Source organism: Cydia splendana, chromosome 27, assembly GCF_910591565.1.
Source record: "Cydia splendana chromosome 27, ilCydSple1.2, whole genome shotgun sequence".
Classification (NCBI taxonomy): Eukaryota; Metazoa; Arthropoda; class Insecta; order Lepidoptera; family Tortricidae; genus Cydia; species Cydia splendana.
In genome coordinates, this window is record NC_085986.1 from 8,446,958 (window position 1) to 8,461,975 (window position 15,018).

Below are 15,018 nucleotides of genomic sequence, written 5' to 3' on the forward strand. Positions count from 1 at the left end.
GGTCCCATACCCATAGCACAGAATAAATAAGAGTAGGTACTAGGACAGAAGACTCACTCTATAACAAAACGTGTCTGTTTACGATCAGGACAGATATGGCCGCTAGGTGGCGACAGCGCCACGCGCGGCTTATGGCTAGCCACCAAAATTGGTGTGGAACGGATGTTCTTGTAGCGTTGTAGCTACCTGTAGCGTTGTAGCTACTGTAGTGTTGTAGCTACCTGTAGCAAAGCGACGAAATCGCAGAGTGAGCCACGCCTGCCCATAGTAAAGGTTGCTCAGTATAATCCCAAAACCTCCCTGGCAACGGGAATGCACTTATTTTTTGGCCACCGTGTATACAATCATATCTTCAAAAGTTCAAAGACGGCTGCACATATGATTCGGTCAAGTTGTGTTCTAATGTATGGGGAAGACAAACAAATTATAGCCAGCATTCAATGAATGTAGTATGATACCTATGGGTATGGTGCTTTACGCACACTAGTGTCCCATGCCCTCCCCCTGCCGCAACGGTGACGGTTTTTTTTTAATTTTTGAGAAAAGTATTAGAGTTAGGAATAAAGTGTCAAGGTAAGAAATAATCCTTAATAAATTTTGAACAAAAAAGGTTACATGCAACTTTTTGGTAAGACTCACCAATATAACATAGTACGTGATAGTACTGAAAGAAATCTTATACGGAAAATAAGCTTGCAAAATTATTCTCCGTGTAAAATTTCTTACAGTACTATCACGTACTATGTTATATTGATCTTCAACAAGTTTTTCAACGGTTAAATTTTGTCAAAGTTCATCTAGCCATAACATCAATATGGTGCGTCATATCAAAAAAATGAATATATAACCTTTTTTGTTAAGAATTTAATAGCGATCATTTCTTCCATTGAAACTTTTTTCCTATATTGTATACTTTCCCCAAAACATAAAAAAACTGTCAACCGGGACATATTTCATGCTAAAAGGGGGGGTTGCGGCAGGGGGGGGGCATGGGACGCTAGTGTGCGCAAAGCACCATACCCAAAGGTGTCATACTACATTCATCGAATGCTGGCTATAATTTGTTTTTCAAAAAATACAATTTGACCGAATCAATACTGAATAGAGTGAAGTTTAACAAAAGGATGGCATACTATACTTATCACCTCTTTGCTTTTAGTTTTTTAAAACATCCCATTCGATACCAGATATGGCACTGTGGCACGGATTCTCGAGACCAATACACGTGAACGTTTGTAAAATTTAGAAACTGGCGAATAAGGTAAGTTTTATTTTATTTTTCATCACGCTTGCTCGTAAAAGGCGTTTACACGGTCTGTATGTATTCTACAGTATATATGGTGCTACTTTACCGCCCTAGTGCGGTAATTAGCACAATACGTGCCAATGTATGGGTAATAGGCGAAAGAAAAGTACAGTCAGCGATATAAGCTTGTACCAAAATTTTTTACAAAAACTTTTCTATTACTTTTACCACGTCTCATCTACTGATGTTGACTGTACCATCAGACAGTATACATTAGGAAGACGTCATTGCTATTTATTTACTAACCGTGTTTTGAAATAACTCTCAATATTTAGATAACACCGGATCATTCATCTTGATTAGATCTATCATTTGTTACAATGTGTCTAGACTTAATTAGTTGTGCAGGTAAAAGTTACGGCTCGGCCACGACTTGACGCGACTTGCGACGGCGACGGCGACAACCATAGGTTGGAACCTCTCGTCCCCACCAATGGTTGTCGCCGCCGCCGTCGCAAGTCGGGCAATGTCGTGACCGAGCCGTTAAGACGAAATCCTCTAAACCAGTCTTCCATACAAACGTATACCCCATTTCCCTCTCTGGATATTAACATTATTGAAAACCGTTAACTCGGGTTACTTTGACCCAATGGATCGTAACTTTGACCCACATGAAAGCCTCATTTAAAAGGGTCTAATAAAAAACATAAAAACGTGAAAAGATAGCTAAAACCAACCTCATGTCATATTTCCATAATTACAGTGCAATAATATAACCGGGACCGAGTTAATCTCAATGGCCAAAGTTACCCTCCAGGGCTAAAGTAACCCGACTGTACGGAATATTTTTGCACAATTTGATGTATTTGAATCATAGCTATGCCCGACCGTTTGATTTTTTTAGATTTTTTAATTATTATAAGAGTTAGGAGCGGAAACCAGGTTACATACCAATTTTTAAAACTCTTATATAATACAGTAAAAAATCTAAAAAAAAACAATCGGTCCGGCATAGCTATGATTAAAATAAATGTTTATACGACAACGGTTTCACTCACTTGGATTTTTAGTCGCTATTGGCGACGCGATCAGTGCACGAGTTGCAGTCGCCGCAAGCACTCGAGCCTGAGGAAGGACCCCCGACGGGCCCGAAACATGTCGCCAATAGCGACTAAAAATTCAAGTGAGTGAAACCGTTGTCGTATAAACATTTTAAAATATGTCTCACGAAAGTTTAATATCGATGATTAAAATACATCAAATTGTGCAAAAATATATTCCATAATGTCAATATCCAGGGAGGAAAATTAGGACTACGTTTGTATGGAGAATCGGTCCCTTATCCTCTTAAAGGCTGACTCACGTTAGACCGGGCCGTGTCCGGGCCGGAGCCTCAGGAGCCTTACGAGCAATTCTCAAAAAGTTTGTACATTTCGATCACGTGAAGTACATGATTTCAATAAATTACATGAAGCTGAACAACTTCCACCATATTTCCCAAAATGTCCCAGAAAGTTTCTAAGAAACATTCCTTTTTTGTTACCAAATGTGTAAGGAAGTCTGGTAACAAAAAAGGAATGTTTCTTAGTAACTTTCTGGGACTTTTTGGGGAATATGGTGGAAGTTGTTCAGCTTCATGTACTTTACCAGCATACCAATTTTTATAGAAATATAACATGTAAACTTTTTGAGAAATGCTCTTTCAACGGAAAGCATCACGTGATCGCCTGTCATGTCATAGAAAAGTAAGCGCCGGACACGGCCCGGTCTAACGTGAGTCAGCCTTAAATTCTATTTTATTTTTGTCGGCAGCACTCGCCTTCACCCTGTATACCCGATGTCACGATGCGACTGCGAAGGTGTGTTCTACAGGGTGTTCTGCGTCAGTCTGCTGGTGATCGCCTTCACGTTCACCGTCATTTTGACAAATGTCTTCGTTGACATTGATAACTTGCTCAGCAAGAGGGAGAGAGGTAATTCGCAGCCCCTGTCCGGTGACTTAAATTACCTCTAAACACAGACCACCTCAACTACTAGCATTATACTAGACCATCACATAAGTCAATCGAGGTCACCATTCATATGCTATCCCGTACAATGTTAGTATGGCCGAGCGACCGCTTATTTCAGTCGCGCCCATAATTAGGACCAATATTCTAATATTTTAATAATATTTTTAATTATTAAGCTTTAGGGGTGTTCTTGGGTTATTGTAGTATAAAATAACGTAGAATACAACTCTTTTGTGCTGCTGGATTCGTAGCATTTTTTAACAAGTAAAATTGTACATATGCGTGGTGACCTCGTGCTCTTTGTAAACGCTTCATAATGCGGTGTCTGCTCTAAATAAATGTTTTTATGTATTTAATTATTATATTTCAGAATCAACAGAGAACGTAGGAGTAATAGAACACGTCACAGATAATAATGAAGCTACGACAGATATACCGGACTATTACATTGGAGTTGACAACGACGGGGGACGCTACAGAAATAAGAGGTCTTTAGGTAAGACTGTGTTTTAATCCAAATTAGGTATTTGACTGTATTTAAAATAAATTATTTTACACCATGCCAGGCGTGGCTCACTCCGCGATTTCGTCGCGTCGCAACAAGTAGCTACAAGTACATCCGTCCCACACCAATTTTGGTGGGTAGCCATAAGCCGCGCGTGGTAGCGGTCATATCTGTCCTAATCGTAACAGACGCGTTTTGTTAAAGAGTGAATCTTCTGTATCTTGTACTATTATTTATTCTGTGACCATGCATGAAATAAAGCACCAGAAGATTAATAGAGAAACGTAGACAGCAGTTATTATAAGAGCGCTCTTACAAGAAAAGTCGAAATAATGCAAAATTGATGATACTAGTAGACGAAATTCAGGACTTTGCGCTCATTATTAGAAACAATGAGTACTTGCTCCAGTAAAAGCGTCTTCTTATCTTTAGAAATATCGTTGTAAATATTAGAAAAAGGACTTATTAAATTAGTAATGATTTTTTTTCTGATGGTCGTTTCCGAAAAACCCCGTGAAGCACTGAATGGCGAGCTCTTATTTGGAAATGTTGAGAAGTTTACTCTGCTAAACCTGGCTATTTTGTATTACTAATACCCTGTACTTTAGGCATATCAAACGATATTTTTCCTACATACCTCTGAGAAAGAGAAAATCAAAATAAAACGAACTCAATTTTCTCTCCGAAACAAGTGTCAATTCCTACGAAAATCTACTTAATATCGAAGTCATTTTCATACTCAAGCAATCTGCAACGTTTGCTTATACTGTTGGTATACATTAGTGTTTATGAAATTCTACTATAATTTTTTGGCAATTTTTTAAAAACTACTCTATATTACCGATGACGCGCGCTGCGCCAGCTCAGTGCCGCGGCAGAGCTTGTAGAGGCAGGACGTGTGTCGGTCGGCTCCGCACATTTTCAACGGCGACGACGAGGTTTTTTATCATTGTGTGCGGCGGGCGCCGTGTAAAACGCTATACTGTGTGCGTGTAAACCGCAACGAGAGACTTTGATCCTAGCACTGTTTTTATAGTATTATAATTTATAATGGTACAGTTTAATAAACTACCGCACAGGATTAAAAATATTTGAAACGACCTGACATTGTATATGTATTTATTTGACTCAAGATAGTACTCAGGGTCTGATGATGGAGCCGGAAGGTGGTCACCGGTACCAATCAACCATGTAACTAAACCACTTCCGTGTTTAGGCTCGTTTTATTCATCTCAACAAGATCTTTGACACAAGATAGTACTCAGGGTTTGATGATGGAGCCGGAAGGTGGTCACCGGTACCAATCAACCATGCAACTAAACCACTTCGTGTTTGGGCTCGTTTGATTCGGCTCAACAAGATCTTTGACTTAAGATAGTACTCAGGGTCTGATGATGGAGCCGGAAGGTGGTCACCAGTACCAAATTACCAATCAACCATGCAACTAAACCACTTCGTGTTTAGGCTCGTTTTATTCGTCTCAACAAGATCTTTGACACAAGATAGTACTCAGGGTCTGATGATGGAGCCGGAAGGTGGTCACCGGTACCAATCAACCATGCAACTAAACCACTTCGTGTTTGGGCTCGTTTGATTCGTCTCAACAAGATCTTTGACACAAGGTAGTACTCAGGGTGTGATGATGGAGCGCGAAGGTGGCGACGGGTACCTGTCTATCATGTAACTGAACCACTTCATGTTTGGGCTCGTTTGATTCGTCTCAACAAGACCTTGGACACAAGATAGTACTCAGGATCTGATGATGGAGCTGGAAGGTGGTCACGGGTACCAGTCTACCATATATGTAACTGAACCACTTCGTGTTTGGGCTCGTTTGACCACCTTCCAGCTCCATCATCAGACCCTGTGTATCTTCAGTGTCAAAGATCTTGTTGAGACGAATCAAACAAGCCCAAACACGAAGTGGTTTAGTTACATGATAGACTGGTACCCGTGGCCACCTTCCAGCTCCATCATCAGACCCTGTGTATCTTCAGTGTCAAAGATCTTGTTGAGACGAATCAAACGAGCATAATCATGTTACTACATGGTTGGTTGGTATCCGTGACCACCTTAATCATCATCATTATCATCAGATCCTCAGTACCAGTTAGTTTTTAAACCCTCGTTGATACAAACTTTACAACCTATAGGTACCAAATGCAATGACGAAACATGTAAATAAGCGAGTAGGTACCTATAATTTCTTTCGAGTAATATACCTTCCTAAGTTCGAGTATGGGGCTATTCATAAATTACGTCGTTTCAAATGGGAGGAGGGGTAGGGGGGGTCTGGACATCGGATGATGGTAGCATGACGTAGGAGGAAACAGAGTCATCCGAAGCATGATTTTTGGATGATTTGAGGGGTGGGGGGGTCAAAAATCGTCAAAAATAGATGACGTTATTTATGAACAGCCCATATGTACATTTGCACTGCATTTAGTATTTTCGTACTTACCAAATAACAGTTTTAGGACTTTAAAAGTTAAGTACAGTTAGTGTTGTTATGGTTGATTTCAATATGCTTCGCGAAGGATCAAGAATGTTTAATCCATCATTGTAGTGCGAGTGTGGCAGAAGGGATCGGCATACAGAGCTCGCACGGCCTGCCGCAGCGCGTAAAATACCTAAACTCGCTCAACGCCGAAATGTAATAGCGCTCTTAAAACCCGTATAGAACTATAAAGAGTAGGTAATTTGATTGTGACGTCACATGCTAGTGTTTCATATAAATTCCATAGAAGCAAAATCGTTTTGACAGTTCGAATAAAACTGATTTGACTAGTAGTCAAATACCCTATTGAAAAGTGGGTTATATCACAGAATAAGTACTATTACGACAGATATGACCGCAAGGTGGCGCAAGCGCGAGGAGGTTCCGTAGCGGTGCACGGCAACTACTACTGCTAGACACCAAAATTGGTGTGGGCCGCATGTACTTGTAGCGACGCGACGAAATCGCAGAGTGAACCACGGTCATATACAAATTGGCTACTTTCCTACTAGTCAAATCAGCTTCTTTTTGTAGAACTGTCATGGAACTGTCAATACGATTTGCTAATATGGAATTTGTATGAAAACGTCTACACCGTGTTTTTATTGAATTCCGTTAACTTCGGGGTATGGTTAAGTACGTTTAGAAGAACTAAATTGCATAGTTAATTTAAACAAAAAAATTTTTTTCTTTTGCTTTTAAAAAAAAAAATAAGTTTAAAAAGTAATTAAATGTAGCATATAGCGTTGTTGTAACACGGGCATTACATTTAACTCAACCAAACAATTGAAATCTGTGACATATCAATGTCATTTCGAACATCGGCCGACCGAGATTGTACTTAAATTTAGTAGCAAATGCATTGAACTAATTCTAAACACTAATCAATATGTAAACCGGCCCTAAGGCAAGTGTACACGCTAAATAAATTATTGATTATCTCCGAAATGGAGTTAATTAGAATATCGGTGTCTTTGAGAAAGTTACTTGATTTAAGCTCAGGAATGCACCCCTGAAATTAACGGAAATCAAAAAAACACGGTGTATAGTGACGTCACGGTCAACACACCTACTTTTTATATTTCAATCCGATTTATTAAATAGAAATAGTGTAAAATAACTGCTATCTATGTTAATCTAATAATTATCTGGTAAGTACTTTATTTAGTGCACAGTGTGAAATAATTTATTTTAAGTAGAGGAAAGTACCCAATTAGACGGCTGTCATAATTTAAGTCCCGGTACAAGGGGACTCCCTGTTTGAAGCTTGGTGGCCCGGTGTCCGGTGATTGCCCGAAAGAAACATATAAGCGGTCAATCCACTTTCCTCTTAATATATAGTCTCACAACAGTTATAACACCTTATTTCATATTTATAAAAAAAATTGTTTAAATTTTAACTTTAATTGCAGTTGCTTTACTTGAATAGTATACCTAACTACCATAAATAAAAAAAATAGATACCTAGATTTTATTTAAAACTGTAATATTTAATTTCAGACTCAGACAATTTCTTCCTTAGAATAAACAGCCCAAAAACCAAAAGCTATCTAACTAACAAGCTAGCCTCATTACTAGAGGCTTTAGACGATGAAGATTCAGACATGACAACGCCGAAACCAGAAAATGGCAACATATACATCAAGACAGTAAAACAAAAGAACAATATAGAAATTAATAACCTACAATCGGAAAAACAGAGGGGTGAAGATATTGTATATTTGGCGTTACATAAAATGTTGCAGGGAATTGGACATGTAAATATGTATGAATTGATTGAAAAAATAAAGACGCTGGTAAGGAATTTCAAACGTGGAGACGCTCAGAAAGGTACGCATAACATACAGGGTCATTTTTGGACCGTTAGCCATATTGTGCGAGGTGATTAGGTAGGTCATACTGAACAACTTTTTCTATGGGACCAACCCCGATATCCCAAAAAAAAGTTTTTTCTTCCCATAGAAAACGTCGACATCCACTCGACCAAAATAGGTATAATGATAATGGAATAAGAACATTACAGTTTTTCCAACAAACAGATGGGTGGATCAGCTATTTTACGTTGTTATTCTGTACCGGGGACAAAAGTGGCACAATTTGTTCAAATAAATGTTAAATGTAATATGTTTAGTAGTACTAGATGTCCCAATACTACCACTAAAATGCACGATTTGAGAAGGAACTTACATATTTTCAGGCCGAGGTGTTAGAACCGGTGTAGCTTTATTTGATGTTCATAATTCATAAGCGCATTGTAATAAACCTATTTGAAAAATGAATTCTATCTTTGGTAAATTTAAATGGTACCTTAAAATCGGGGTTATACGGGTCATCCAAGGAACGTAACCATAGCAACGATTAACAAGAGAAAGTGAATTCACCCATATCCTCCTAAGGCCCAAGGTTCTACCTATAGTACCTCTTCAGTTCGATGAAATCTAAATCCTATTCAATTCGAACAGAGTCGCTTTTGCTTTGTTTCGTTCAATTTTCCAACAACGCAAAATAAACTCTATTTTCTACACTATAGATTCTAATTTCAATGGCAAATTTTGGATTTTTCATTTGTATGGCTGAGCCTTAGGAGGATAAAATAATCTGATGATAGTATCGATCTTTAAACTTACAATAAACTGTAAATTTCAGAGAATGAACATGCAGAGACTAATGGAGAATTTTACTCAGAAACTACACCAAAAGATATAATCGTGGATGAGGAGCAAACCCTGGACAATGAAATGAGATACTTTAATAAGGCACTACGGGGTGTAAATGCCTTCGATTATGCTACAAATGCTGACAACGACACAGGAACTAAAACTTCTAGACATAATAAACGTTAGTAATAAGACATATTAAAAGTTGGTGGTACTAGTGCTCGACATGCTAATGCCCAATAGAAGACACCCTGCTGTCACCTCTATTGACAATGACTTAAGTTTCAAGATGACATGTACTGGGACCACGTCGAGCACCAGTATCACCACCTTATTCCTTTTTACTGCAATATATGTCCATCCTATAAATTATGTACATCATCATCATCATTATTAACTTAAGAGTTATTCTATTGTCGATGGAGTATCTTCCAGCTTTCCCTGTCTTGCGCAGCTCTTAGACTTTTTGATATGACACGGCCCCTACTTTTTCTTTCACTTGTTCTAAAAAGCTGCGTCTGGGTTTTCCTCTGCGTCCTGTCCGCCCCTCCAGCATAGTTTTAAAGAAGTGATCGATCGTATTACGTGTCCAATCATTTTTCCGCGTTTATTTTCAATAGTGTTCAGGATACCTATATATTTCAAATATCCTTTGTCTTTCTAGTGCCTTGTACATGTTGCTGCATTTGTCGAACTATTCTCACTTTCTCCCCTTATCTACTCAAAGGTTAACTGGAAGAAATCCGTCAAAGGGATAAAGCTTTTTCTAATTGTTAATTACCATTATTATGTGTCTTTCTACAAATTTAATATCAAATGGGTAGTCTGCTTTACTGAGTTTAAATTCACTTGGTACTTAAATAATAAATAAATCCATATGAAAAAGTTTTGGAAACTTCTTATATTTTTGTATAAGATCACAATGAACGTTTCCTTTGAATCCTGTGAAATTTTCCTAAAATTTCCGAGAACTTGCAACTTTTTGGAAACTTTCCGCACACATTATGTAAATATTTACTTTTCGTAATCGTATATTATGTAAATAATTAGTTTTCGTTTTTATTGCTTATTTGTTTTTAAGATTTGTAAATTGTTGTTTTCAGATCCAGCATATATATTAGTCGATATAAAACAGGACGAAAAAAAGGAGAAGTAAGTCAGAATTTAATATTCTTCACACAATGTTCACTGGCGTTGTATTACAATCTCCAACTGTTAACTGTACATCAGTAGCTAGGTCTTATCTCTGGGAAAACGCGTATTTTTGAGTTTTTATATGTTTTCCAAGCAAAGCTCGGTCTCCCAGATATTTTATACTTAAATTACTATAACTATTATAACTTAAAAATAGACAAATAAACTTAAATTACTGTTTGTTGCAGTAATTCAAATGGAGATTTTCAAGGCATCATCAAATTTATATACAATGGAAAACCAATGAAAATCAGAAGCGAAGACAGTTCTGAATCAACAACAAGAACAACACCTGTAACAACAACTACAACAACAACAACAACGACGGAAAAGAATAAGAAAACGGTAGAAAACACAATAAATAATGACGTCGAAGATTTCGCTGGTGTCTTAAAAAATACTTTCAAAAATAGACACCTGCCAGATAACTACTTAAAAACAATTACATTGGAGTATCTTAAAAAGTTTGAAAAATCTAACGAATCTATGTCAGCGATTGAAAAGAAAAAAATACGAATAAAAAGAAACGTTGAATCTTATGAGAAGCAAACTGAAACACCACACGGTCACACAAAGGACGACGATGAACTTTTTGTAGAAATAGAAACGCACTTCGATAAGAGTGGACTAAAAGGAGAGAAAAAACGAAAGTTAGTAATGAGTCTTATCGATAAAATACAGAACGCTATTCGTTCAAGTCGTGAAAATACTCCAATCACGCACGCAAATAAGGAAAAAGACAATAATCAACGTGAACCGTTATTAAAAAGAATCCAAACTCCACTTGATCGTGAAACGGTAACAGGCCTTCCCGTCCAACCTATCGCAAGTCACTCAAGTGTATATAGAACTTTGGATCCTATTAGTAAATCTACGCCAATAGTAGACCCCTTACCACTTGTAGCGGATCAAAACGGTGAAACATGGAAAAAACATGATACTAAACCAAAATTCCTTAGTAGTTCAAAATCTATAAATTCGGCTGAATTAAATCAAGTAATGGTTGATTATACAAAAGATATCAGATACCCTGCAGTAGGTAAAAGGATCCAACTTCCTTTGTCGATAGATTCGAGTCCAGAAAATACAAATGCAGAGGACCTTGGTAAATTACAGCTTCTTTTTAAAGACATAGAAGGCACCGGGTTCTCTATTGGATATAATCAGTATGTAGATCAGGTACCAGATCCAGAAAGTATTAAATTATTCCACGGAATTGAAAATATAGTAAAAAAGTATCACCAGAAGAACGATAACCCTGACCAACTTGGAGACCACGAAGGTGACTACGAAATATATGGACAGGAATTGAAAAAACGTGAGGTCCTAAATGATGAGGCACCTCGACGAACCAAAAGATTTGTTATGGACAGACAAAATATTAGACAGTCTGTTAAAAAAGTAAATCACCATCGTAAAAATGAATATAACTACATTTACAATAACCATTACCGCTCTCTCAATACATATGATGAGGTACATGATATTTATAAAAGAAGTACCGAAATTCAAGGAAATAATTTACAAGGCATTATTTTTAAAAGAAAAGGAAAATCTTCTCTAATTAACCGGAATAGAAAAAAGGGCTCTGTCCCTCTCCAGACGATTATGAATTCTAATAAAAAGATGAGGTTCAATAAATATTTAAATACAAATGCATTTCCGCGACATCTCGGCAAAATATACTACGGAAAAAGCAAACGCAGTAAACGGCAAGTAGATAAAACTGGATTAGTGAGTGAAAATACTAACATGTTCATAGTTTCTGATGATGTATATAATGATAACATTGCAAAACCAGATTTATTTTTTATTAAAGTAATGAAATCGAACAAACAAAATCCTCTTAAAAATAAACCTCTTTTTCAACCAAGCAACCAACCATTCAGATCACGTATTTCAGAAATAAAAAAACAGGATGCTCATAATACAAATCCTATATTTTTTAAAAGCACGTCAAATGATTTTATACAAATACAAGTAAATAAAGAAAGAAATAAAAGACAACTTCATACATTAAGAATAATCGACAGAGATATGGGTCAAAGAAACTCTGACATATATGCAAATCAAAGAATAATAGCTGAACTAGATGGACCACAAATAGTAGATCGCGAAAATGATGAAAAGGCCGACTATCATTTTAGCACGTTGAGTAATATACCAAATATGTACAAAGATCCAGTAAATTTTGATCATAATACTTTTATATTCTCAAATAAAAATCCGACATGGGAACGAATGATAGAAAATCCACTCATGGCAAAATACCCTCATATTTTTACAGACACTGAGACCATAGAGGATAACTCACACTTTAAAAAAATTCAAAGAAGTAAAGAATCTAATACTCCTTTTGATAATGAAGATATGTATCAGTCATCAAACGTGCGAGACTTATTAAAAGCTGTCGTGCCATCTCATAAGAATAACTACAAAATTAGCATTAGACTAATACCTCGCGAGAATAACAATTATACAAATTATAATAAACCTGGATTTAAAGAAATTCACACTAGCATTAATAAGTCTTATAACAAAAGTGGTTTACGATATTCATCACAAGTAAATTTTACCGAAATATCTAAAGTGGAAATACCTGATGATAACATAAATAGAACCCATATCTGCAATCATCATTTGAATTCAACAACACCAAACATAAATGAAGCTACGAATCCCTTACAAATGGAAAGTCTTAGAAATAATTCCCTGGTTGACAGACTAGATAACAAGAACGAAAGAAATGAAAGTGTCACAACAGAATCTAATGTAGAAATGAATTTATTGGACATTATTATACCGTCTAGTCCACGTAAAATATTTCATTTAAAAGCTGCTGATTTAGGCAAGCTACTTTGTAACACGTTAAATTCACAAAATTCAGAGACGCCATCTGCAACACAGACAGAAAATTATACACAAAAGACGACAACTATGTCAACTACGACAATAGAACCGACGACAACGGCGACGACCATTAAAGCGGAAAAACATTCTACTCCCGCCACAACGACTGTTGATCCTTTAAAGATAAAACTTCTGAAAGCAATGTCACAGAATCAACAATTGACAAGCCATATATTGGATCGATTAGACCAAAACACTGACATTTTACAAGCATACCTATCAAAAATTTCAAGTGAAATAGCTAAGCTACCTGACATTTATACTACTACTACAACTACGACTGAAAAAATCCCTGTCACACAAAAAAATAATATAAAACCTGCAGCAACGCGTAATCAATATGTCATAAATACATCACCTGTGCTGAAAAACCATATAAAGATTGACAGAACGGCGGATATACCCATAAGTCAAGCCGGTAATACTAATGATCCAAGACGAAAAGGACAGACAAAATATTTTATAGATACTATTTTTTTAAATAAGACAATTGTGCCGCATGAGTCAAATGTTAGACATCGACTGGATGAAGAAAAAACAAGTAAGCTCAATGCAGATTTAATTTCGAATATCCCATATGCGGACCCATCGCAGGCGTTCGATAACAATCATATATTTAATAATATTAAACGCAACGCAATTGTAAAAAATAACTCCACTCACTACTAACACAAGTGTGAAGGGGCCAACTGATTAACAGTCCGCCGGACGGTATCGGCCTGTCAGTTAGAACAACATTTTGATAGTTCCGAACAACTGACAGGCCGATACCGTCCGGCGGACTGTTAATCAGTGGGCCCCTTGACGTATGCCATACTTTGTATATAATTTATAGTTTGCATGTTTTGTAAAAAAAATAATAATAAATAATTAATAATACATGTGTCAAATTTTATTTCTTTGTTATTAACACCAGGATGTGCCTTGAATATTATGATAGGAAATGTAAAATCAATTATTTCAGCAGTCGATTACAAAATTAAGAAATCAGTCTGCCACAGATATTTGTTTAAAAACTCGATAACATTTGTTGGTAACAGAACTCCTAGTGTAAATTTCATTCGACAGCGTGACGAGCGTTCGCGTTTGCGTGATGTCTATTTTTGATTGGCATTTAGAACCAGGGATGTTGCGAATATTCGCATCCGCATCCGCATCCGCGGAACATCCGCATTATTTTCAACATCCGCATCTGCATCCGCATAAAATCGATGCGGAGCATCCGCATGATGCGGATGTCGACCAAGTCGGTAACAGGAACGTATTAGCGGCGGCACCGGCGGCGTAAGTGCTAGGTAATTTTGTCATTATACACCGTGTTTTTTTTATTTCCGTTAATTTCAGGGGTGCATTCCTGAGCTTAAATCAAGTAACTTTCTCAAAGACACCGATATTCTAATTAACTCCATTTCGGAGATAATCAATAATTTATTTTTATCCATAAGGCCTCTACAAGCGTGTACACTTGCCTTATAGACGGTTTACATATTGATTGGTGTTTAGAATGAGTTCATGCATTTGCTACTAAGCTTAAGTACAATCTCGGTCGATCGATGTTCGAAATGACATTGATATGTCACAGGTTTCAATTGTTTGGTTGAGTTAAATGTAATGCCCGTGTTACAACAACACTATATGCTACATTTAATTACTTTTTAAACTTAATTTTATTTAAAAAAAAATCAAAAAAAATATATATATATATTTAATTAACTATGCCATTTTGTTCTCTTAAACGTACTTAACCATACCCGTTAACGGAATTCAATAAAAACACGGTGTATATAACGAAATCGGATAGATCCCGAAAAGTCGGGCAAGTTACTGTTTAATGCACCTATATAATATTCTTGCTCAAATACTAAACGTTTCGTTTTTTTTAAATAAAAAATGCTAAAAATGTAATATTTGACGTTTTTTAAGTACCAAATCTACACATTCGCATGCGCATCCACGGATGTGAGGCTTTAAATATCCGCATCCGTATTCGCATCCGC

At 36.8% G+C, this 15,018-nt stretch overlaps 1 protein-coding gene across 2 annotated transcripts; it reads left to right on the forward strand.

Annotated features, from left to right (window-relative positions):
- Positions 1-1,201: 1,201 nt before the first annotated feature.
- On the forward strand, positions 1,202-13,735 carry LOC134803681 (uncharacterized). 2 transcript variants are annotated; one of them, XM_063776471.1, is made up of 7 exons: positions 1,202-1,261; positions 3,059-3,219; positions 3,629-3,754; positions 7,761-8,090; positions 8,907-9,098; positions 10,021-10,069; positions 10,300-13,735. In XM_063776471.1, the coding sequence occupies exons 2-7, from the start codon at positions 3,084-3,086 to the stop codon at positions 13,688-13,690; spliced, it is 4,224 nt and encodes a 1,407-aa protein (XP_063632541.1). In that variant the 5' UTR covers positions 1,202-1,261; positions 3,059-3,083; the 3' UTR covers positions 13,691-13,735. The 2 variants fall into 2 exon arrangements, with proteins under 2 accessions (XP_063632541.1, XP_063632542.1); XM_063776472.1 differs by lacking the exon at positions 1,202-1,261 and adding an exon at positions 2,316-2,429.
- Positions 13,736-15,018: the final 1,283 nt, after the last annotated feature.

Coding starts and splice junctions, on each gene's coding strand:
- LOC134803681 (XM_063776471.1), top strand. CDS start 3,084: ATGTCACGATGCGACTGCGAAGGTGTGTTCTACAGGGTGTTCTGCGTC. Junction 3,755..7,760: donor CAGAAATAAGAGGTCTTTAG/GTAAGACTGTGT, acceptor ATTTAATTTCAG/ACTCAGACAATTTCTTCCTT. Junction 10,070..10,299: donor CAGGACGAAAAAAAGGAGAA/GTAAGTCAGAAT, acceptor TGTTTGTTGCAG/TAATTCAAATGGAGATTTTC.